Source organism: Mobula hypostoma, chromosome 3 (assembly GCF_963921235.1).
Source record: "Mobula hypostoma chromosome 3, sMobHyp1.1, whole genome shotgun sequence".
Classification (NCBI taxonomy): domain Eukaryota; kingdom Metazoa; phylum Chordata; class Chondrichthyes; order Myliobatiformes; family Myliobatidae; genus Mobula; species Mobula hypostoma.
The window spans coordinates 184,269,216-184,291,755 of NC_086099.1; the positions used below are offsets into that span (position 1 = coordinate 184,269,216).

Below are 22,540 nucleotides of genomic sequence, written 5' to 3' on the forward strand. Positions count from 1 at the left end.
ATGCCTGTGATGGAGCTGGCAGAGTCTCTAATCCTCCGCAGTGTCTGTGCATTGGAGGTACCATACCAGACTGTGATACAACCAGTCTGAATGCCCTCCACCATATATCTATAGATATATGTAAGTGTGGTGACATACCAAATCTCCTCAATCTCCTTAATGCTGGCATACATTCTTTGTGATTGCTTCAATGTGCTGGGCCCAGGATAAATCCTCTGGGATGTAAATGCCCAGGAGCCTGAAGCTGTTCACCTGTTCCACTACAAAGGGAACTTCCAAAGACATAACAGTTTTATTGTTAAAGTGCAAGAGTACAGAATACCCATCATAACTAAATCATTGTCTTGATACACCTAACCAGATATCCTTAATCTATTGCTGTCTTTTCTAAAGGCTTTTATATTGGACGATAAAGGCTGAATACCAGGAAGTTCACTAATCAATAAAATAACTGAAATATAGAGAGCTTTTGAAGATTTATTTCAGTATAACAACCAGACTCCGGATCTCCGGACATCTTCTATCGTGTTAAAGCACAACGACTATATTAACTGGTGTAAAAATATGAACAGATCAACTCCAGATTGATGCTCTCCACCTACCGACACTCAAGGAGATATCTACTTATCTGTGCTTTCAATTAACACTAAAATTGTCAAGTATCGATTTAAAACCCGGTTTATGCGCCCTGTGCGGTGATACGGTTACGTTGGGCTTGTGTTAATTAGAATAACGCTTTGCGGAAATGAGTTAAATATTTCCACTGTATTAAGTAGAATATTACGCTTCTACACTTCTATTTTTTAAATATATCTGAATCAGCGGCTGCTAGATGACTGCAACCAAGTGGCGAGCAGATTTTTCACTAGGAATAAAGCGTGCCGTCAGCCTCCCGGTTCAGTTCATTGCTAACACTGTCACATCCATGTGGATCAGCTGAGCTCGATCACGTGGCTCCGTGTCGAAGGTCAGTCCAGCACAATGGAGCTGCCAGAGTATGCTCTGAAAGGACTGCAATTGCTGGCCGATCCCAGCCATTTCTCCGACAAAACATTCCACATTTTAGTGGAAGCGGCTTTCGCGAGCCTCCTAAACCCGCAAACCGACGGAACAACTTTGAGTAAGCACGTATTTCCGAGCATTTTGTAGGGTGGCAGGGCGAGGGCTGCTCTTTTTCTTGCTGATATGAGTGCAGGAAGGGCACGGTTGGCTGTTCCTTTGCAAACTGCTCGCTATCGCAATGTTCCCGAATCCAGTTATAAACTTAAATCTGTAAATATGGTTTATTTAGTAAACGGGGTTCTGTTGACTGCGGCTCTTGTCTATGAGCTGACGGCTTGATGACGCAGAGTGCATGTTGAGTCTGAATGTTTTCTCATTGTTGTAAATGAATATCCTGGGGCCTAATACATCAGGATTTCATACTGGACATGTATTCTGGTTAATTTAGACTGCCTAACAAAGTATTTAAAGCCCAAGCCGTGTAAGTAAAGATGTAATTGTGAGTGAGTATTGAAGGCCACGGTTTGACAAAACAAATCGACATAAATAAAGAATAAAAGGTGTTAGTTTTCCGGGAGAATTTTTTTTTGCTTTTACAAAATGTTATTTCTGCCCTATCCAAATGTTAGTCGCTAGCAGGTGAAATGATTTTTTAAAATGTGGAAATGTTATTGAAAGTCCATTTCTACCCTTGTTGTGCAGATCATGTAGAACTGAGAAATTTGGACTTGACTTTGGTGAAACAATGCCATGTAGCCATCGCAACCTGTGTGTTGGAGGCAGGAAAACAAAACGCTGACATATCGACTATAAGGTTAACATTTCCTGGATTTATGAATTTCATGTTATCGGTTAAGTATTCTTTTTGGTTGTGGCGATGTTTTGTAACTGACATTATTTAATTTCAGCACGTTGTTGGAAGACTGTGGATTTGGAGGAGAAAGAATAGACTTACTTTGCGCAAATTACCAGGTTTGGCCTCTCTAGTATACGATAATCTTGCTTTGTAAAATTGTTAGGATTTCTGCAAGTTAAGAAGAATTTGTCACGAGGGAAAAAAGCAATTCGACTTGCCAAATGGTTTAAGTTAGTTTTATTTTGTTGACGTCTTCGTGCCTAATAGCCAACGTGATCATTGTTTTTTAAAACGCTATGTTGAGTTGTAATCCTTTAGCTCAATGTGCATCTGTCATGACAGGTTTTGACAAGAAGTGATGCCGCTAGCATCTACATATTTTATTTAAAACACACAGTCACCGAAGACGTTATTATTTTAGCTTTGTTATTACGGCTAAGTTCCTGTATTTCCTTTTTATATTTAGAAGAACAAAGATAAAGTGGAAACCCTACTAGGAGGGTGAGTGTTAATTACAGTTGCACAGCTGGTCTATAATACAAAACGTCAATCTGGTTCTATGTAATTCCGTGTTGCATCTTGGGTACTAGGTTCAAAGTGTTCTAATCTCGTTAATATAAACAGTTTAGATTCTGCTCTGTTATTTATCTATATGATGCCTGTGAATATAATTACTTATTTGACGCAACCTAACAATTATTTTAGCGCCAGAGAATTGGCGATTGGGGATTTTTGGAGTAGAGCTGAATGTTGTCACTCCACAATCGATATGAGTGATAAACTTTTGTCTCTCTATGTATGTCGACAGTACGGGGTTGCAGATTTAGAAATTTCAAGTATAGCCAGCGACGGGAATCTAAATCGAAGTTAGCGTATTCGTACTTGAAATCACTTTTAAGTGTTCACTCGAATACAGTTACAAGTATTGTCTCAAAATTAGGCAGTATAAGGAAAACTAAAGTTGTTAAAAGATGCAAGCGACATTCCTTGAGAATGATCTGTTCTGTGTTGCTGTCGATGATAATGGATCGTCCGATGTCCACTGGCACATTTCCCTCTATACATAGTTTTTAAGGCCTCCTCGCCACAGGTACAGTGACAGCTACAGATACGATTTAATTTTAGATAGAAACTTGTGCCGAAATGTCTATTGGATAAATTCAGTTGTCAAACCTCTTTTGATTTTAGTAGAGTGGGGTATGGTGCATTGGGGAAGAGGGTAGTAGGGATGATATTTTGTACAATAATTACAATTCTACGTATAATGTATTGATTTTAATTAACTACATTACAGCTTGGGGAGATTTCCTTCTCACATCATTGATGCTTCTTGGCGCTTGGAATATCACATTAGGGTAATAAGCTGGTTTCTTCTTTGTGTACTTTCCGAATAGCGGGACACTTTTCAAATTTTCTAATTGTTCAACTCCGACTAAAATTATTTTTTTTAAATTGCAGAACAACCATCTGCATAAAGTTAATCAGCCAGCATATCTGTTGACATTAAATGTAGAGGTAAGGGTTAAAACTAACAGAACCCGTTTCAGATACTGTATTTTGTAATTGCTTTTTGGCACAGTTTAATACTGTGATAATCATTTTACAGAATGGATCCCAACCAGCTCAGGACGTTACTTTCAGTTGTACAATGGAGCAATTGCAGGTATTCTGACAAAATATTGCACCGGTTTATAAGATTATGTGTTCATTTCTTTTTTCATACCTTTATGAAATGTTTCTTGGCTAAATACTAGAGTTAGAGTTTGGCCAAAATCACAGGAAGTAGTAAGACTGCAGTCGGTTGAACAAATGCTAAAAAAAATGTAATTGTTATGCCTTTTGGGAAAGCAACACCAATGACCAATATGTATTAGGAGTTAAAGGAAGTTATGATTGTGTAAGGTACAAGTAGAATATCCAGTTATGAAGATACAAACGCGCTTTTTAAAAAAATGAACCATTTTGATTTTGTTTCATCTTTCTTTTCGTTAGACATTGAGCCGCTTCCATTTTCCCCTTATTATAGTGATTATTTTCATGTACCTCTGTACACTGTTCGATTGAAAAGAGAAGTTTAACGGGAACTCCAAACTTTAAAAATTCTGCTGATTTGTTTTCCAAGATCTGATTGTTATCCGCTCACTAAATTTACCTCGCTACAGTTTCACCTTTTCTAGTATTCTCCACTTTGCATCTTATGTAATTTTATAGAACAGATTACAGTTTTAGTAAAGGAATCCTTTGATTCTTTGCGACTTTGATTGTATTTGAGTGCAGCTTGTTAATTAAATGTGAAAACTCTAATCATTCCGTAGAAACTTCGTGCTGATAAATTCAAATTTACAAATTTTCATGCTATTACCGTCGCTGTTGGTTATCCACCATTTGATAGTCCGACGAGCTGCCTGTTTTTAATTTACAAACGGCACAGCGGTCGGCTTTTTTGCAATGGAGGTTTATTACGTGAAGATTTTTTGTAACCACTGAATACAACAGAGTAAATTTTGTTTTTGCCCGATAGAATCATCTGCTCTGGAAAACAACAGCTCAACAAAAAACTGTTTTTGATCTTTGTAGCCGCAAGCCTAGATCTATTTTTTAAAAATTATGGAGATTCTGGCACTTTGTTTCAGCTTTGCAACAGCCCACAAAAAATGTGGAGAAACGACACAAAGTCGCAACCATTTGACTTGTTGTTTCGGCTTCAATACGGGAAATACTATTGCATGCTTACGAAACCTGTGAACATGGTTTGCATTAAAATGTTCATTTTGATATTCGAATCTATTCCCGGAAAGAGACTTAATATGGTTGTCTTTAATAATTCACGACCCCCTCCCCACCCCCACCCCTTTCGTCGGTGAAATAGATTCAAATCTTTTTAATTATTTTTTTAAACTGTTCCCTTTACAGGATTTGTTGGGGAAGTTGAAGGACGCGGCTAAAAGCATGGAGAAGGCGAGTCAGATGTAATTGATGGAGCTGTGGGGACCGCGATTGAACTCCAAGCTGTGGGTGGCATTAAATGAATCCGCCAAAACCTGCGCGCTTCCAGATCGTGTACAAGCGAAGTGTACAGACAAGCCATAAATAGTTCAAACGTTGCATTTGACTAAACGTATAAAATTCTTGCCTCTACGTCATATGAAATGAAACGCTTTTGAAGATGAAGACTTTTGCTGTATTAGACTTGAATATTTATAGAATGACCAATATTTTGTACTTAGCTCGTGTTCAGCTGTAAATACTACACTTTTCTGAAATAAAGATTCTTATGACCTGAGACTGCATTTGTTGTGTTCCTTGCACGTTTTAGGTTTTTAAAAAATCGCACCTTTGCCGATTCCAGGCTAGTTACATCTCGAATTTATCCGGCATCTTGATTGGAGCAAACGTAGATCATTTTCCATATGGCTGACATAGTCGAATTTAATATATATTTTTAAAAATTGTCCTGACGTTAATTAAACATATACATCTGAGACAGAAACTGAGGGAGGGAGCAGTTCGCAAGGACCGATTAACTCTATTCCAGTTATAAAATATTGTCCAATACTTAGAGAATGTATTGTCTTCCAATGTATTTACTTCTGCATTCACAAAATCTGTTTCCTTGCGCCTATGATAAGAATGGGCTATAATTGCAAGTTTAAATAAAAATAAGTCACGTTCAAACGCCTAACTCGAATTTTTCTATGCTTCTCGCATTGGGATTAAATAGTAAAACGTACTAAAACTTTATTAGGCAGTTCAATTGTACGTATCTAAAGATAGTACTGTGTTACCTTCAATACTGTGCTCTTCTCTCTCCGAAATACACATTTGTGTCTTTAATTTTAAATTTTACAAAAGACTTCACGGGTATATTTAAATAAATAGGCGAGTTCTATGATTTTTAAAGGAATGGGGCTAGATTTTCAATCAGTCGGAAAGAACAAGTTCGTCCAGGCAATATATAAGGCAATTTCAAAATTTGGGCTGAAATAAAATCGCCTTAATCCCAGTTCTATGAAGTTTCTATGCTTAATCATATATCAGTCTCTTAGTTTATAGTTTAAACATATTGGCATTGCGTTTTATTGCTTGGGTAATCTTTTTAGTAATATGTGTACTAACGTTGGAAGTTCACTGGTGTATTTGGTCGTATGTATCCTGCATCGAAACCACTATCGCTTTACTATGCCGGGGAGTATGTATAGATTTTTAAAGCGTGTTGATATTGGTCGAATGCCGCTTGAGCTGGAGCTGATGTGCGAAGCCGGTAAAGGGTGTATTATTTAGTGGTTTCTTTTAGGGGTAGATGGGTGGTGAGGGCGGTGCGTGGAGGCGGGGGAGGGGAGGGGGTCGGCTCTGATTACACCGACTCTAATTCCCAGGCCACCCTTAAGGAATGAGACCACGTGACGGATTGGGGCGGTCGAACTCGAGCCATTTTGGGGACGGTGTCAGTTTCACGGCACCCATCACTGGGCTTCGGGGGTATTTTTTTCTCAACTTCTACAACCGGGAACAGCCCAGCCGCCTCGCTGCCTCGTAATCAGGTAGAATCGACTGAATAAATATTGCAAGAGTACGGATTGCGCCCTGCCAGTGTGGTTGCGAGCGTTGTAGGGCAGGCGTTTAACGAATGTTATTTTCTCGCTCGCTCTCTCCCTCTTCTCTCTCCCCCTCTCTCTCTTTCTCTCTCTCTCTCCTTCTCTCCCCCTCCCTCCCTCCCTCTCTCTCTCACTCTCTCTCTCTAAGCTGCAGCCTCTGCGATTGCAATTGACAGCGTCTGCAGTTCATGCAAGATGGCCGCTTGGCTGCTATTCATTTTTTCCTCCTGATCTACAACTTTCATTGTTTTCTGCGGGGTGCACGCTGTGGCCCGGAGTCGGCGTGCCCGGGGCATGGTGTCTCCAAGGCTGCACTGTCTAAGAAAGATCTCCCAGGTACATTCTGCCCACGGTTTGAGGCCGATTTCGCAGCTGGAAGTGCACCCGGCGCTGCCCCTCTCTCTCTTTCTCTCTCGCTCCCTCCTCTCTCGCTCTTAAGGCTGACAGCAACTCGGCGTCTATTCGCCGTCCTTATTTCCTCTCAGTTTCGTTATGCACTTTTGGAATTTTTTTGTTCGATTCTCCGCGGTGGTTGTGCCTACGGTTGTTCTGCTCGTTTGTATCGAGAGAATAATATTTATACTTTCGATCCTTGCAAGTTGGGAGGTTTGAACTGTGGCGGATTTTTACTTAGATTTCTTTGAAATCTAACCATGGTGGAAATTTGCTGCTGTGCCGTCGAAGCGTCATTACTCACCTCAGATATAAATGCAAGTTTTGACATCAAACAGGCAACCTAGCGAAACGATTTTATAGAGTTGGGATCCGGACAGGATAGGGAACGTGCTTGCATGACTGTTTGGGTGAAAAGTAGAGTGTGGTGTGTTTTCTGAACTTAACTTCTCAAAAGTACTTTGGATTTTGACGGTAAACATGGCGGTTGGTGGCGGTGCCCTCTCGTATTCCCGTACAGTTCTTGTGGTGTTAGGAGCAAATAAACAAACGTGAATCCCTTCAAGCTTTGTCGGGACCGACTGTTGGGGTGCCGGGCGGTTCGTTTCATCCGTGTTTATTGACATTTTATATTTTAATTGGGGATCAGACCTGTATCAGATTGACAGCAGCTATATCCAGAGAGAGCACGAGGTCTGCTGGATCTGGAATGAGTGGGAGTCAGTGTTTTCCCCTTTTTGTCCAGTTAGATTTATTAGTGCTTTCCGAGAACACGTTGGCGGCGTGTTCAGTCCTGGTCTTGGGTTTAGTTGTTGATGGCGATGATGGTGGTGCTAGCGTCGGGAAGGGGAAGGGGAAGGGGAAGGGGTTGGGGTGGGGGTGGCTGGAAAGAACTGTTATACAATCTGGTTATGCTTTGCTTGTGTGGACACTGAATGTATGCTGAGCAGGGAGCCACTGATTGCCTTGGAAGCAAATCTTTTCTGGTTTATTCCGAGCAAGCAGTGATTGCAAAAGATGAGAAGTTGCCCAATTACGCCCAAAATAGGGTCTCCAAACGCGATGCTTCTGCTAAAATTGAAGAATGGTAATTTCTGCGATGTACTTGAGAAAGTATGCCGAAGACAGGAATGTGAGAGCCGCTGAGAGCTCCATTTAGACGAACACAATCTTTGTTTCTTTATTTTCTTATTGAATGGTTGCTCAGGAAGATCATTGAAGGAAACCAAATTACAACATTCCCTGTATCTGTTCATTTGGATTCAGCAGCAGAAAATTCTATTTTAGTAAATGACCTGAATTTTGTTTGCACTGTGGTTAAGATTTATTGTTGCTTTCAAAAATGTGCTTCTCTATAGGGAGTGTTGAATATGTTATGATTGCGGCTACTCTGGTTTTGTTTGTTGTAAAGAACGTTTGATTATATAGTGTACCTCCATACTTAAACCTCAGTCTTGGTCCTCGACATCCTGGTCATTGTTTCTGTTGGATATACTAGAACAGGGTATGCAGTGTTGAGAGGTAGATTCTCTTACACCGTGGCTTCAAGATCCATGCCTCAGTGGCATATACGTTGTTTATTTTCGCATTGTACTCGGATATAAAATAGAATTCTTTGTTGCTTGGAATTGGTGTGTGTACATGTCATAAGGCTAATTGTTTACCTTGCTGATAATAAAAAAACGTTGGGCTTAAAATATAAATCAGAGAGACACAAAGTCCCACAGCTGAAATGAATTATCCGGCATAAACGGAAGCCCACGGGTATGTGATATAAAACACGTGTGTTTACATGGATATATTTATGCTTTGGGTTGTCTATCCGTGATGAGGTTTTCACTGACGAAGTGGTTAATCTATTGATCAGCTATATCCACAGCCGTTCAATTGATCTCACGTTGATAAGAGGAACAGATTACGGGTCTGATGTTGAGAGCGGGGCGTTGTGAAACACGTGGTTTGTTTTTATTTTGTTTTTCTCTCACTCTTTCACCGAAAAGATCTATGACACTTGGTAGTGAGATGTCGCTAAGTATTCATATGCGGTTACGAATAGATACGTGCGCAGGGAATTGTATGACTTCCAAGTCATTGAAAGAACGAGTATTTTTTATGCCGTTCGAAACCTGAGTGGCGACAGACTATCTTCATACAACGATTATTCTTAGTAAATTAACGGAGATGCCATTGAGTTCTGTTTGTTGTGTAAGACTATCTGGTAGGATAATGAAAAGGATTCCACTGGAATCTGTATAACGTTTATATTTCAACGCCAAATGCCATACACAAAAAATAGAAATGCTGATTGTTTATATCCTGATGTTGTAGTTTGATTACTTCGAAACGTCGCGGGTCGGCGCTGTGGTTAAAATTTGTTTTATTAAATCTAATATATAAAACTGCTATGAATGTATTAATCTTAAGTATACATCGTGTGGTAGGGATAATAAATAAGTGGGACAATTAATTACTTTTTTCATCTGTCTGCTGGTGTCTGGTGTTTATTTGCCCTGGTTGGTTCTGAATATTTTGCGTCACAGTTATTTGCATGTTGTTCGTTTCTTGCTGGTTTCTTAAGAAAATCGAACTGTTTGTTTTTTTAAAACATTTGCAGAGGGCCAAATGTCCTCCAAAAGTTATGCGACGCATTGAATCCTTAATAATTCTTGTTTTCGGATAACATTAATTAATTATTAATCAATAGGCGTGCTCTATCAAAGTGATCCTCTGTTGGGAACCGCAGCTTCCCATTAGCTGCTCTGAAAAGGAGAGAGGCGTTTACAGAAGAAAATCGTGCGATCACAAAAGCCACTACTTAAAGCTAGTGTCGACGTGGAGACTATCTCAAGGAGAGCCAAAAAAAAACCGATGATGTGCGCTGTGTTGGGGCTCATTTGAAATGGCGGTGAGATTTGCATGTTTAGATTGCTCGGATTGTCCTCCGGTTCCGATTTAAGTTGTAGGTTTCAAATGTGCGATATTTCCACGTGATCGCCGTGGTCTCCCCTGCAGAAGCTCGCTCTATTTTCGGTCCTTTGGCGAAATGCCAAGTATAACCCAAGTTGCTATAGTAACTGCAAGAATTGCCGAGTATGGGCACCAGCAGACGTCAATTTGCCTTTTTGATCACCAAGAATGGTCCCCGTGTTGTACACGAGCATTATTTTATTTATTACATTTGTAACGGATTGGCTTTGGTAATATGCATAACATTGCTAATATAGCACCGCGATGTTCATTAAAATATTTCCAACGAACATGTAATTGCCGGAAATGGCTTTATAGAACACAATTCTTCCTGTTTCGCTTTACGTGGTGCTGGAGTATCGTTGGTTTAATGTCAAGCAGTAAACGTCTGATTGCGAATCCAGCTGCGATGATCCCTGTAATACAAACGTGTTTTGCTACTTAAATAGTTGCTTTGTCTTACTGCGAATTTTCATCGATGCCGACACGACTTGAAACCGCGAAATGAGCCCAAAGGCATGCAGATTTCATGAAAAGAAATGTGTTTTGGTACACTCGACTTGAATGTGATAGCAAAGTCTAGAAAATGAGGCGGTTTTTTTATCCTTAAACACGAAGGAAACAAAGGCAATAAGAATGATTAAGTGTATTGTTCATAATTCATTGTTATATACCTGCGTGTGGTTGCTTTGTGGCTGTTTTTAATGTAATAATCGCCGTTAGGGCGTCGGAATGGTTGCGTGTATTAGATCATAAAGTCTTTTTGATGAAGAGAACGATGCAGTGGGTCTTTCTCAATTGACCTCCTTCTATTAATCGGGACCTTCTTGGCCTGTGCTGCAGGGTTTGAACTTCAGCTTGAGAGTATTTCATTCAAAGCTACTTCAGCTTTCGGTGTATTAATAATTCTACATTGCGTTTTGTTTTTACTATTTTTCCAATTAAGAATAAGTCAGCCAAAGGAAGCAAAATGCCAGGCTCTGAATATTCTGATATTTCGCTATCATTTAAGCTAACGTGATTTCACAAATCATAATTTTCTGATCAATTGTGGCTTCCAAAGTAATTACATGTTTGCATATTGCTCTTGTACAGTCTGGCAGCTGCTTTATCTGACTTATAAAGTGGTACAAGTCCAATAATATCAAGACAGTATCTGTAATATGGATTGAGATTTTATTATTTTAAAAATGTGTTTATATGAGTTATGTTTCTGTTCAGCTTTCAGAACGTGGCCATTTTAGTCCAAAAATGCACCGTACAACACGAATCAAAATAACAGAACTGAACCCCCACTTGATGTGTGTGTTGTGTGGAGGATACTTCATAGATGCAACAACCATCATTGAGTGTCTACATTCATGTGAGTATTTTGACGTGCTCTAGTACAGAAGATCGTATACGTTAGAAATGGAAAAAGTACCGCATGAGTTAGTATATTTCAACAAAGGTGCTACCTAACATTTCTTGTAATCTAAGCTAATATTGCAAATACTTTTTAATTACAGTTTGCAAAACCTGCATTGTTCGTTACTTGGAAACTAGCAAGTACTGTCCTATTTGCGATGTACAAGTACACAAAACGAGGCCCCTTCTTAACATTAGGTGTGTATTCATGTACCTGTTCTGATAATGAAACGTCGTTAAATGTATGTGTTTGAGAAGGTTGACTGAGCAATTGTGCTCTATGAATATGACATACCAGTTAAATTGATAAAAATCAGAAATTAGTTGGTAAGAACTCATTTAGGCTTTTCACCAACATATTGTATGTGTTTATTTTATGATTGTTTTGCCCATTTGATATAGATATTTTGTGCACTGGAATCTAGGAAAATGATAATTTTTTTTGTGCTTAAAAACAACTCATTTAAAAGTAACTGACAATAATTGAATGATGAATGTATTGTTTTCATTTTCTGCTTGGGTAAAAATAAACAAAATAGGTCCAAGAACTGAGACCAATAATCTTTGAAGCTATTAATAAGTATTTTACTTGAAATAGTAGGTAACTTCTACCAATAAAGAAATGTTTCTACCATAAACTGAAATTGGAAATGTAAGCTATGTTATCTGATAGTTCTAAGTGTTTCCATTGTTAACTGAATAAACTTGCTGCATATTTTGTTAGGTGCCCATATTCTATTAAAATTTCACAACCAACTACATTTACTTAAATTACTTTATTAAAAAAACTTTCAGTTACTGTGGATATTACCAAGGAGCCATGTGACTCAGCCAGTTCTTGGAAAGTTTAAACAAAACCATGCTGAACATATTTCACTTAAATTATTATGCACTGAAGGAAAATTGTATTTATTAAATAGTGGGAAAAGTTCCTATAGCAAACTTAAAGAATGTTGTATTCAATTGTTATAGACTGCATAATATTATGTATAAATGAGCAGGAATGATGCAAGACCAATGTTTTTCTGATCTGCTCTTAAAACAGAAGTTCCACTGCAATTTTCAATGCAAACATTTAATTTATTGAAATATCAGGTCTGTTTCTCATTCTGTCAGTTAGTACTTATACTAGGAATTAATTACCAAATGAATAAACCATATTGAAAATTCTTGTTGAACATCTTTAACAAAATCAGCAGAATGTACTTTATTTAAGATTATGTATCTTGATTTATGTGATATGTTCTAATGTACCAAATAGAGCAAAAATATGAAAAATAACTTGCATTGGGGATACACTGGGATTTTCAAGTGAAGTGGATGAATATTTGGCACTCCAAGAAATTAATGCCATCAATAGTTTTTCAGTTGTACACAATATTGATGATGTAATATGAATAATTTTATATACTGAATAAAATATCTATGTCCTGTTGCACAATATAACTATCGCATTTGAATTATCTTTAGGTCCGATAAGACTTTACAAGATATTGTGTATAAATTAGTTCCTGGCCTTTTCAAAGGTGAGTTAGAAATCTGGATATAAGGTGACTTTACATGTGAATTGAGTTTGTTTTTGTCAGCTGGATAACTAATCACTTCTGTCTTTTTAGATGAAATGAAACGTAGAAGGGACTACTATGCTGCTCATCCCTCTGCTGATGGTAACAATGTGTTGCTAAAATATTGATCTTAAAAATCAAACAAATTAGAAACTTTTGACAAAACACAGCATTTGGATACCATTCAGAATATTCTGTTTTTCACAAAATAATAGTTATACTTTTTAAAGATTTATTTGGGTTTTAGAGCAGTACATTTGATGCACGAGAACATTTGGTTATATTTAAAGCTTGGTGTACAGTTATTGCAAACAGTTTCAAAAAGGCAATGTGTAATGAAATGGCAGCAGGTTTAGAGTTAGAATGGATAATCTGCTGATCCTTGCTTCAATCATCTTTTGAACTAGAGACAAGGGACTAATTGTATGCTGTTACTAAAGAGTTGAGACCATAATTGTTGTTATGAGGAAATTAACATTTTCATTTAATAGTAGAGTAATTTATTTTGCCTTGTGACATTTACTCATTTGCATTAAACATAAAAAGATTTGCTACCTAGCTGCTAATAGTTCAATGCAGATTATATGGGCTGAAGAGCCTGCCTCTGTGCTGTAGTGTTCTATGACTCTTAAAAATAGAAAATATTTGAAATATGGACTACAGACATGATGATTTCTAATTAATACAGAGGCATTGCTTAATCGACGGTAAGTACATGAAAAAGTCTAAAATCACTCCTTTAATATTCTAAATTGTACAGCAGCAAATGGCTCTAATGAAGACAGGGGAGAAGTTACAGAAGAAGAAAAGAGGATTATAACAGATGATGAAATCATTAGTTTGTCAATAGAATTCTATGAACAAAATAAGTAAGTACTGTAATAGAAATAGTGCATCATTTAACTTTTCATAGCTTTGGATTTCTCTGTACTAAATTGACACTCTTATGTAACAGAACTGAACGAAAAGGATCTGCAGAAAAAGAGAAAACTAAAGATGAGGTAATGTAGTAGGAGTGTTAAAATGAATGAGTTTTCCACCAACATTTTCAATTTTGACTGATGTTAAGCAAGATAAACAGAGGGAAGTTAATATCTTTAAGATGGCCATTTTTATGTAATGAAGGTGGTTTTTGCTATTTAATTTCATAGTAATTCGGCTTTTATAAATGCAATACCCTCTACCTCAAACCTCATTTTTTTCCTTTCTTACCAGATGAATGACAAGAGATATTTACGTTGCCCAGCAGCCATGACTGTAATGCATTTAAGAAAGTTTCTAAGGAGTAAAATGGATATTCCCCATACCTTCCAGGTACATTGAACAATAATTTATTAAATGTACGGAGGAATGGTGATTTCTAAGAAACAGGGCTGAAAGTGTGAATAAAATAAGATGTTATATTTTAAATGAAGAATAATCTTCAAAGTTTTTATTCCCTATAGACTATTTCTGGCTTTGTTTGAAAGGCTGTGGGTTCAACTTCTGACAGAATATAACTATTAATGCTTCATCCTAAGTATTCTTTATGAAGAGATTTAGAGACAGACATACAGCTTTGAATTGGTTGCACTTTATTTCTATATCAAAAATGTATTGTGAAATCATTGCTGAAACAGTTTTTATTTGAATAAATTGTAAGTCAGGATGTTGTTGGAGATATTTTCAAAATGTCGCCATCCAATTTTAATGGATGTGAACTCGAGTATAACCGTGGTGTTCATTGAGATAGCTTTTACCAATCACAAAGGATTTGATGTAATAATAATAGATTTGATGGATGGACAAGTGGTCAGTAGTTATTTGGAGGTTGACAAATTGATACATTTCTCACTTTATTGAATCTGGTAAATAAATTATTCATGACAGAAAGGCAAGTTTAAAACATTTTCAAATGTCAAAGTATAGTCACGGTTACGTAATGTTCTTGAAGATCTATTTTGGTTTTGAGAATTTTGTGATTTCCTATGTGTTAACCATATAAGACTATAAATTCTGGTGTAATGTGAATGCATATACTTGTTAGAAAAATGTGTGTACTTGTTTCATTCTTAACAATGTTAGTCTGTTGTGTAAAATTACCAGGACATTAAATTTTGTAATGATCAAAGAAGGAAATTGGTAAGTAGCACTGTCTCTAATATAGACATTTTTATTCTTTTACTCTATTCACCTTAGATTGATGTTATGTATGAAGATGAACCATTGAAGGATTATTATACTCTTATGGATATTGCTTATATTTACACATGGAGGAGGGTAAGTCAACATTCAATTGTCAGAGAAAATGTAATCTTGAAATTTAATCTTTGCTGATGTATTTTTAATTTTATTTCAGAATGGACCACTTCCTTTAAAGTACCGAGTGAGGCCAACATGCAAAAGAATTAAGATTGGACATCAACAAGATGGATTAAATAACACCAGTGGAGATTTAGAAAGTGACTCCGGTAGTGACAAGGCTAATAGCCCATCTGCTGCACCATCTACATCATCATCACTGCCCAGTCCTTGTACTCCAGGGCAGTCTCCACATCCACATTTCCCTCATATATCTACAACTATGAATGGCTCCTCCAACCCCAATACCAACCACCAAATCCCATTCAGCAAAAACAGGCCACGGAAATCATCTGTCAATGGCTCTTCAGCATCATCAGGCTGACGATATTCATCAACAAGGTAGAACTACGATACGTGAATGAAGACTAGTTCATACCATGCGACAATATCTAGAAATGCTTAGCATTCTGACCATCATTAATATCACTGTTTTGAAGTGAGTGGATATCTGGTTCAGAACAAAAATATGTGGCTTTACTACAAATGGTTTTGACAGTCCCTTTCTGCAAGACAGCTTTCCAAATTCCAGGATGCATATTTGCAATGGATCCATGTCACTGAAATGTACGTTACACATTTTGAGGATATTTACTCCCATTGGCATTGGATTTACTTAACTGCAAAGAAGACTATATTCTTAAAGTGGAAAATGAAGGAAGGAAAACTGGTTGGGATACTATTGTAAAGATGTAAGCGCTGGAAGATAATTTGTATAGTTTAATTACACTGAAGTTTACTATAACTGTATATCAACATACTTTTAATTTTGCCAAAAATAGGCATTGTGATATTGGCTGTACAGATTAAATATAGAAGGATAGTGATTTTTCACAAAGATACACACTGAAAATGAATTTTAAGAGGAATGAAACATAGAAAGATGTATCCTTTGTAGCCATTTCACTGTGAAAAATGACTGAAAATAGATGTTGACATCTTTGGTTGTTAAATGTTTTCTCCTGCAGCATTTAGTATATGTACTACAAGGAAGTACTGAATCGATCAACTCAGAATAAAATTGTTTTAATTATAAATAATTTTATACTTAAAGTGGGATGGACTAAGTGAATTGTCTGTAGAATAATAATATTTACTATACTTTGTGATTCTATTGACTAATTAATTTCCCAGATCTTAAAAGATGCTGAATGAATTCAAAGGTATAGTATGTACATATGGTTGCCAAACATCCAGTATATTCATCATACTCTCTATTAGCACATACTACCTTTGACAATTCCAATAATTATTTCTGAATATTTTGCCCCTGTATATTACCACAAACGAATAATGCGTATTAAGGTATATATAAATGTTTTGCTTGAAATGTTCATTTCAATTGTTTTCATTTAAATTGAACCTCCTGTCCAAAATAGCATTGACAACTTTTTAACATTTGACAGAGGTTATCTTGTTCATTGACAATTAAATGTACTTTACATTACATTTTTAAAAATAATGTTACTTGTTTGCAATGTTTTTTTCCTCTATAGACAATGTCATTGTTCAGCATTAAACCTGGTATCTATCCCAGCCATGCCAGTGTACAGTGTTGGGGAGGACTCTGAAAATGTAAAAATAGATCAAGATTTTAAAAATTCTAATGCAATTTGAAATTACATGGTGACTGTTAGTTTTATTAAATTATAGTGATTGAAGATCAGAAATAGAATTGTTTAAAATATTTCCATTCTCAAGTCTTTAAAAACTAAATCTCCAAAACTCAACTTAATTTGGTCCACCACAGAGCAATTAACACTCGGCACTTCAAAAATGTTTCAGGCAATTTAAAAGATGGCTACCTTCATAATAGATATAACCATGTAAAGAGTAATGTTCTGATAAAGAGTTACCAATAGTTGGTAAGACAACTATCACACTGCGATTAAGGCTTGTAATTGCATAATTTTCTTGCAAAAATCTCTTTAATTGTTTCTGTCATGATATGTTTAAACCAAATGACTGACAGGCCTGTTACAGCAATATTAATTAATGATGGAAAATGAAAGCTTCAGAAACAGCTGATTTTGTATTCATGACATTTTTGTAGGTTTGTATTTAACACATCTGAAGTGACTTTCTAAATGTCATCTTTCAAGGAAGACATTTGAGCTGATTAGTGAACTGAAACTACAAGAACAGCATTGATTTAAAAGGAACGTTTTAGTTTTAAACTATGGTAGCAAACAGTATTTAAGAAATCATGGGGAATTAAATACTGTCTTAAAATGCATAATGCTGCCCAAGTCTACTTGCAACTGGTATATAATCGAGCAAGATAACCTCCCTTTCATCATGGTCGGCAGTATACACTTACCTCGCCAGACGCTTGATGATAATTTCTCCTCAAGGTGGTCAGATTCTGTGTGTGGAAAGCACGTGACAGTGTTGTTGTCTGTGTTTTGGCGTTGTTCTACTTTCGTTGATGCTGTACCCAAGTCGGATATTTTATCCTAAATTGAAAAAAGCACAATGCAACTCGTGCTTTAATTTTATTAAACGTCTATTAAAGTCAATGATTTTGAATTTCCTCTTAGTATTTATGTTGCCTATTTCTTCCGAAAATACTAGTGTTTGCGGAAACATTTCATTTAGCGCTTTTTCACCTAATTAATACTTTAGGAAACTGCATGTGAGCATTTCTAATGCTGTGCAAGTGACAGAAAGCAATGAGTAAATTGTATAAATCAGCATTACCTGGCAAAGAATATTGATGGTATAATTTTACCAAAGGAAAGAAGAGGCGTGAAAATTTAGTGTTGACTTTAAAAACGTAGAAACTATGTAAGTAAGGTGAGGATACAATTCTATACATTGATATCTAATTGATTTAGCAGTCTTTGGGTATATATAGTTCTATAACAACGCTCACATGTTGCTTTGGTGGGAGGCGAGGTATCAGCAAAATGGTAGTTTAGTCTAATCGAAATCAGCAAGGACTAGATTACCAAAGGAAAACGTTCAGAAGTTGAGCTCCACTATGTGAATACATGCTCTCAGCTCTGAAGCTAGCAATATTTTCAATAATCCCGACAACTCCCTTTGCACTGTACCGAATGGATTTTTCCATTCCTGATACAAAAAGCTTCCTTTTGTACAAAGAACGTTGGACAGCACGACAGAAGAACAGGCCTTGTGGCCCAATAAGTGTGCGCCGACGATGATGCCAGCTCTGCCTACCAGCACACGTCTATATCACCCTATCCTCTGACTGTTTATTGGAGCGCCTCTTCAATGTGTTGTATCTGCTGTTACCACCTCCCTGGTGGCGCATTATAGGCACCATCTCTACCTGACATTGCAATACAGAGAAAATGAAAAAAAGATTCTACAAAGACCTTCTGAAGCTTAAATTTTACCCACATCCATCTCTAAAATATTTCAAAAGTTTCTAAAATATGTTATCTGCATCCTGTATGAGTCATCTAATGAAAAGAATATTATAAATTCGATCGCATTATTACTTTAACCTCCAGGTGAATGATTGTGTTTCCGAAGTTGGTGCAAATAAGGTAAACTTGAATCCTTTACCTACTGGTGTTTCTTCCTTTGTTAATTTTTTTAAAGTGGCTCGTACAAGGCAGATTCATCGATGTCAATTTTCACCCCGAGAAAATCAACAAACAGCATAATCTGACATTCGATACTTAAATAAAGGTTAATCAAATCTCTCTCATTACTCTGAACACCCACAATTGAAAACAGTTGGCAATAACTGTTAATCTGTGAGCGAACAACATATGAATGAAACACCCTAACGTCGATGTTGATATTGATTACTAATATAGAGGTGTATTCAATGGTTGAGTTATTGCGGGTTATTTTGGGACATTAACTGTCCCAAAAATGTCTTTTTTTCTGTTTTTTTTCATTTACCGACAAGATCAGCAATGAAAGCAAATCCTTAGTGCAGTTGTACCAAATGGTTTGCTCGAAGGTTAAGAACCACTCAAGTGCATCTGGAGTCAAATGTAAGCCGGATCAGGTAAAAAGGAGAAATGTATTCTCTATGAAGACATCAGTGAGTTATATGTGAACTTTGCTATCATCAGGTGGTTTCCTGATAAAGCAGATGTTTTATTTTAATTATCTTTAACTATCCTGAATTAGCCTAATATATATTACTGAACGGCGTCGACGAAATTTGAACTCTACTATTGGTAATTTATCCAGTCTCTGGATTACCAGCCTGATATTTTAATGGCATAGAGTCCTCGCCTACTGGACATTATTTAAAAAAACAACATTTTTGTTGTTTTATGAATTACGTTTAACGTTTCAATGTTCATTTCAACTACACGATAGTACAAAAAAACCTATCTCCTAAACATCAATTGTGCCAATTCATAATGCTTTTACACAAAAAAAAATTGAAGAACTGTCCATAAAAATCAAATTAATGTAACGATTGGGGTTGAAATTGTTTTAATATCCAGAAGCCAACTGGAAGTTATACATCATGTACTTTGACAATTTATTTCTCAATAAGTCTCTAAAAATCCTTTAACGTTATTCACGGGGGAATGTAATGCGTCGGCTTGAATGAAAGGTTAGTGATGTCTCGGTAAAGGAAACAAAAGTCACAATTATTTGAAATATCGCGGTAACAGTATCTTTCCTACAGATTGATTAAGGCCCTTGAGGATCAAGCAAACACAAATCAATGAGATCTGAGTTGATATTAAGGAGAACATAGAGCACATTTCACGAGTATGAAAATTATTGGTATCGCAATTAGAGTTCCCCGTACTTGTTTTTCAAGTTCAACACGTATTAGAACATGTTATGAATTAAATTTAAAAAAAGTAATTCCTACCAACCCTGTAGCAGTGTATCGTTTAGTCCATCTTCACGCTCTTTTGACACAGCTGAATGAATATATATGCTGTGGTCATTCATGTATAAATTGATGGGTAAATTGGAAGACAGGCTCAACAGTCGGACCTGAAACTTAAGGTGGAGAGGAGCACGCGGGAGACGGAAGGATACGGATTTTCCAGCTCACGAACATCAGCAAAGGAAGTTGGGCAAAATTAATCAAATGAGTACTTGGATGTCATCCTCAAACTTATAACAGATGGCATCGTGCCAATCGGCTTCCAGAATCAGATGCCAATATATTATCATCGACGCATGGCGTGAAATTTGCTGCTTTGCGGCAGCAGTACAATGCCAAAACAAGATCTTATAAATTACAAAAATAAACAAAATGGGAAAACAAGGTAGTGGAAACGGACCGTTTAGAAATCTGATGACGGAGGGGAAGAAGCTGTCCCTAAATCGTTGAGTATGGGTCTTCAGGTTCCGGCATTTCCTTCCTGATGGTAGTAACGAGAAGAGGGAATATCCCGATGGTGATGGTTATTAATGATGGATGCGCCTTCTGGAGACACCGCTTCCTTCGATAATGGAGAGGATTGTGCCTGTATTGCAGATCAACATATTTATTGTATTTTGTAAATGTTGTAGTTGATACGCATTTTCCTCGGGAAATACGTGTATATATTTAACGGGGGCTTCTTGGTGCACAATAGGAAATACGCAGGTGTGTTCCAACAGGTTGTTCTTATCTGATCTGTTCTTCAGCTCACCGCAGCGGAAAAGCCACAGGTTGAAGTGTAGCCTCGGTGGCATATCCTGAAATCTTTCATGACATGACAGAGCACCATTCAAAACCAGCTATACATGTAAAATGTAGTTGCAATCTACGTTCGTGAAAAAAATAATGACTTTGCCGTGCCTTCAGAGCCGACAATGTCCGGAGAGTGATGTTACACATAAATAAAAATGATGATACGGAGTCTCCACTTAAAAATCGAGTATTACTTGTACTTTCATTTGAAGAGACCTGGGAGCAGAGCTCTTTTATATAACGCTGGAGATTTTGTTTTTGTTAGGGTATCATAAGTAGACTGAAAATATGATATATAGTTCGTTTTTATTGTGATTTTAACAAAAAAACATGAAACATGATATGCGTACCTTAGACATAATCCATCAAAATTTTAAGTAAATGTTTTAATCAGATAGCTGCTTCCTGTTTCCGTTATCAGTGGTGGGTAACGTTCTCGTCTCATGCAAGCTCTTTTTTAGCTCTTTGCTCAACGAGCGGATTTCCTTTTCTCACAAACAAGCTGTTTCTTTTTCTAATGTGTACAGAGCTTAGTGAACGGTTGTTAATAACCTCTCATCGTTTTCAGGTAGTGGCAGCTATTTGTATCCTTGGCATTTAGTAGCAACTTCCCAGTTGAACATCTTTAAGTAGAAAGGTTTTGATTTAAATGCCATGCAAGTATTTGATGTTGAAAATCGATATAGGAAGTCAATAGGCTATAGCAATGTTCTGAACATATAATTAGAACCAGTCGCCTTTTTTAAGTTGCTCTAGGGTCCTTCAAACTGTTTGCATTATCTTTCTATGAAATAAACCTGCAGGGTTGTTCATTTAATCCATGAGCAGACGGGCTAACTTTTCACCTACAGGTTTCCTTCCCTTTAATGACAAAGGAAGGCCGTTCTTTACGACCCGCAAAGCGGCCGCTCGCTCGTCACGTGACATTTTTTGGCGGGCGCCTCAGCCGGCTCGGGCGCTGGAGCCGCGTCGGAAAGGGCTGCAACGCGCCTGCGCGCCTCGCCGAGTGCGCCGCAGAGAGCAGCGGTGTAACCGCTCGAGCCGCGGAGCACGCGGCCCTGCCGCACAGCCAGTGGTCACACCCCAGACCAATATCGGTATCTAAAGGGAATTACATGTATACAATAATGTCCATCTTCAGCAATAATTATCGCTGAGTTCCTCAGAATACGTACACGTTTGTAAGCTTAGCAGCAAAATAGCGCTTCTTTGTCCTATATCTCTCCCTTACAGAATTCAGGAGAGAAAACATTAATGACTTCGAAGTCAATGCAAAGAAAAGAGTAGCATCATTAATTCTACCCGCTGCGATTTAGAGACTGGGGAACCTTGAAAATTGGCAGCAGTCAGGGTTACATTTGTGGTGCTTAGATTAGCACGAGGTGGGGTTGGCTTGACGTCGTACTAAATGAATGAAGGGTTTTAAAACGTGAACTGGAACAATATTGTCGCATATCTGCTTTAATCCTGGCGGAGTATCAGAGTGTAATTATTCAATTGCAGTACATTTGAAATATTTGAAATTGTGCAGAGGGAGAAAATTAGCTTCAAATGTACCTAATTATCATGCTTAAATTGAAAATTGTAACTACAGCTAATACGTGTTAACTTCCTTCCTGGACCCCAATATCAAAAGTTTACAGATGGTCGCCGAAAGTTAGTTGTGATCATGTCATAAGTATGCTGCAGGAACGGACCAATGCCATGGACTCACTTACCTAAAGTATAAATCAGTTTCCTTTAATAAAATTTTAATATCATTTCCAATTTCCTCTTTAGT

General features: G+C 37.2%; 1 protein-coding gene across 1 annotated transcript; it reads left to right on the forward strand.

Annotated features, from left to right (window-relative positions):
- Positions 1-930: 930 nt before the first annotated feature.
- On the forward strand, positions 931-17,634 carry LOC134343768 (uncharacterized). Its single transcript, XM_063042507.1, has 19 exons — positions 931-1,120; positions 1,705-1,816; positions 1,911-1,974; positions 2,325-2,359; positions 3,153-3,213; positions 3,317-3,373; positions 3,465-3,521; positions 4,772-4,827; positions 5,959-6,119; positions 10,029-10,231; positions 11,035-11,176; positions 11,322-11,418; positions 12,691-12,746; positions 12,837-12,887; positions 13,546-13,654; positions 13,741-13,786; positions 14,001-14,099; positions 14,964-15,044; positions 15,124-17,634. The coding sequence occupies exons 1-19, from the start codon at positions 982-984 to the stop codon at positions 15,448-15,450; spliced, it is 1,953 nt and encodes a 650-aa protein (XP_062898577.1). The 5' UTR covers positions 931-981; the 3' UTR covers positions 15,451-17,634.
- The last annotated feature ends 4,906 nt before the right edge of the window (positions 17,635-22,540 follow it).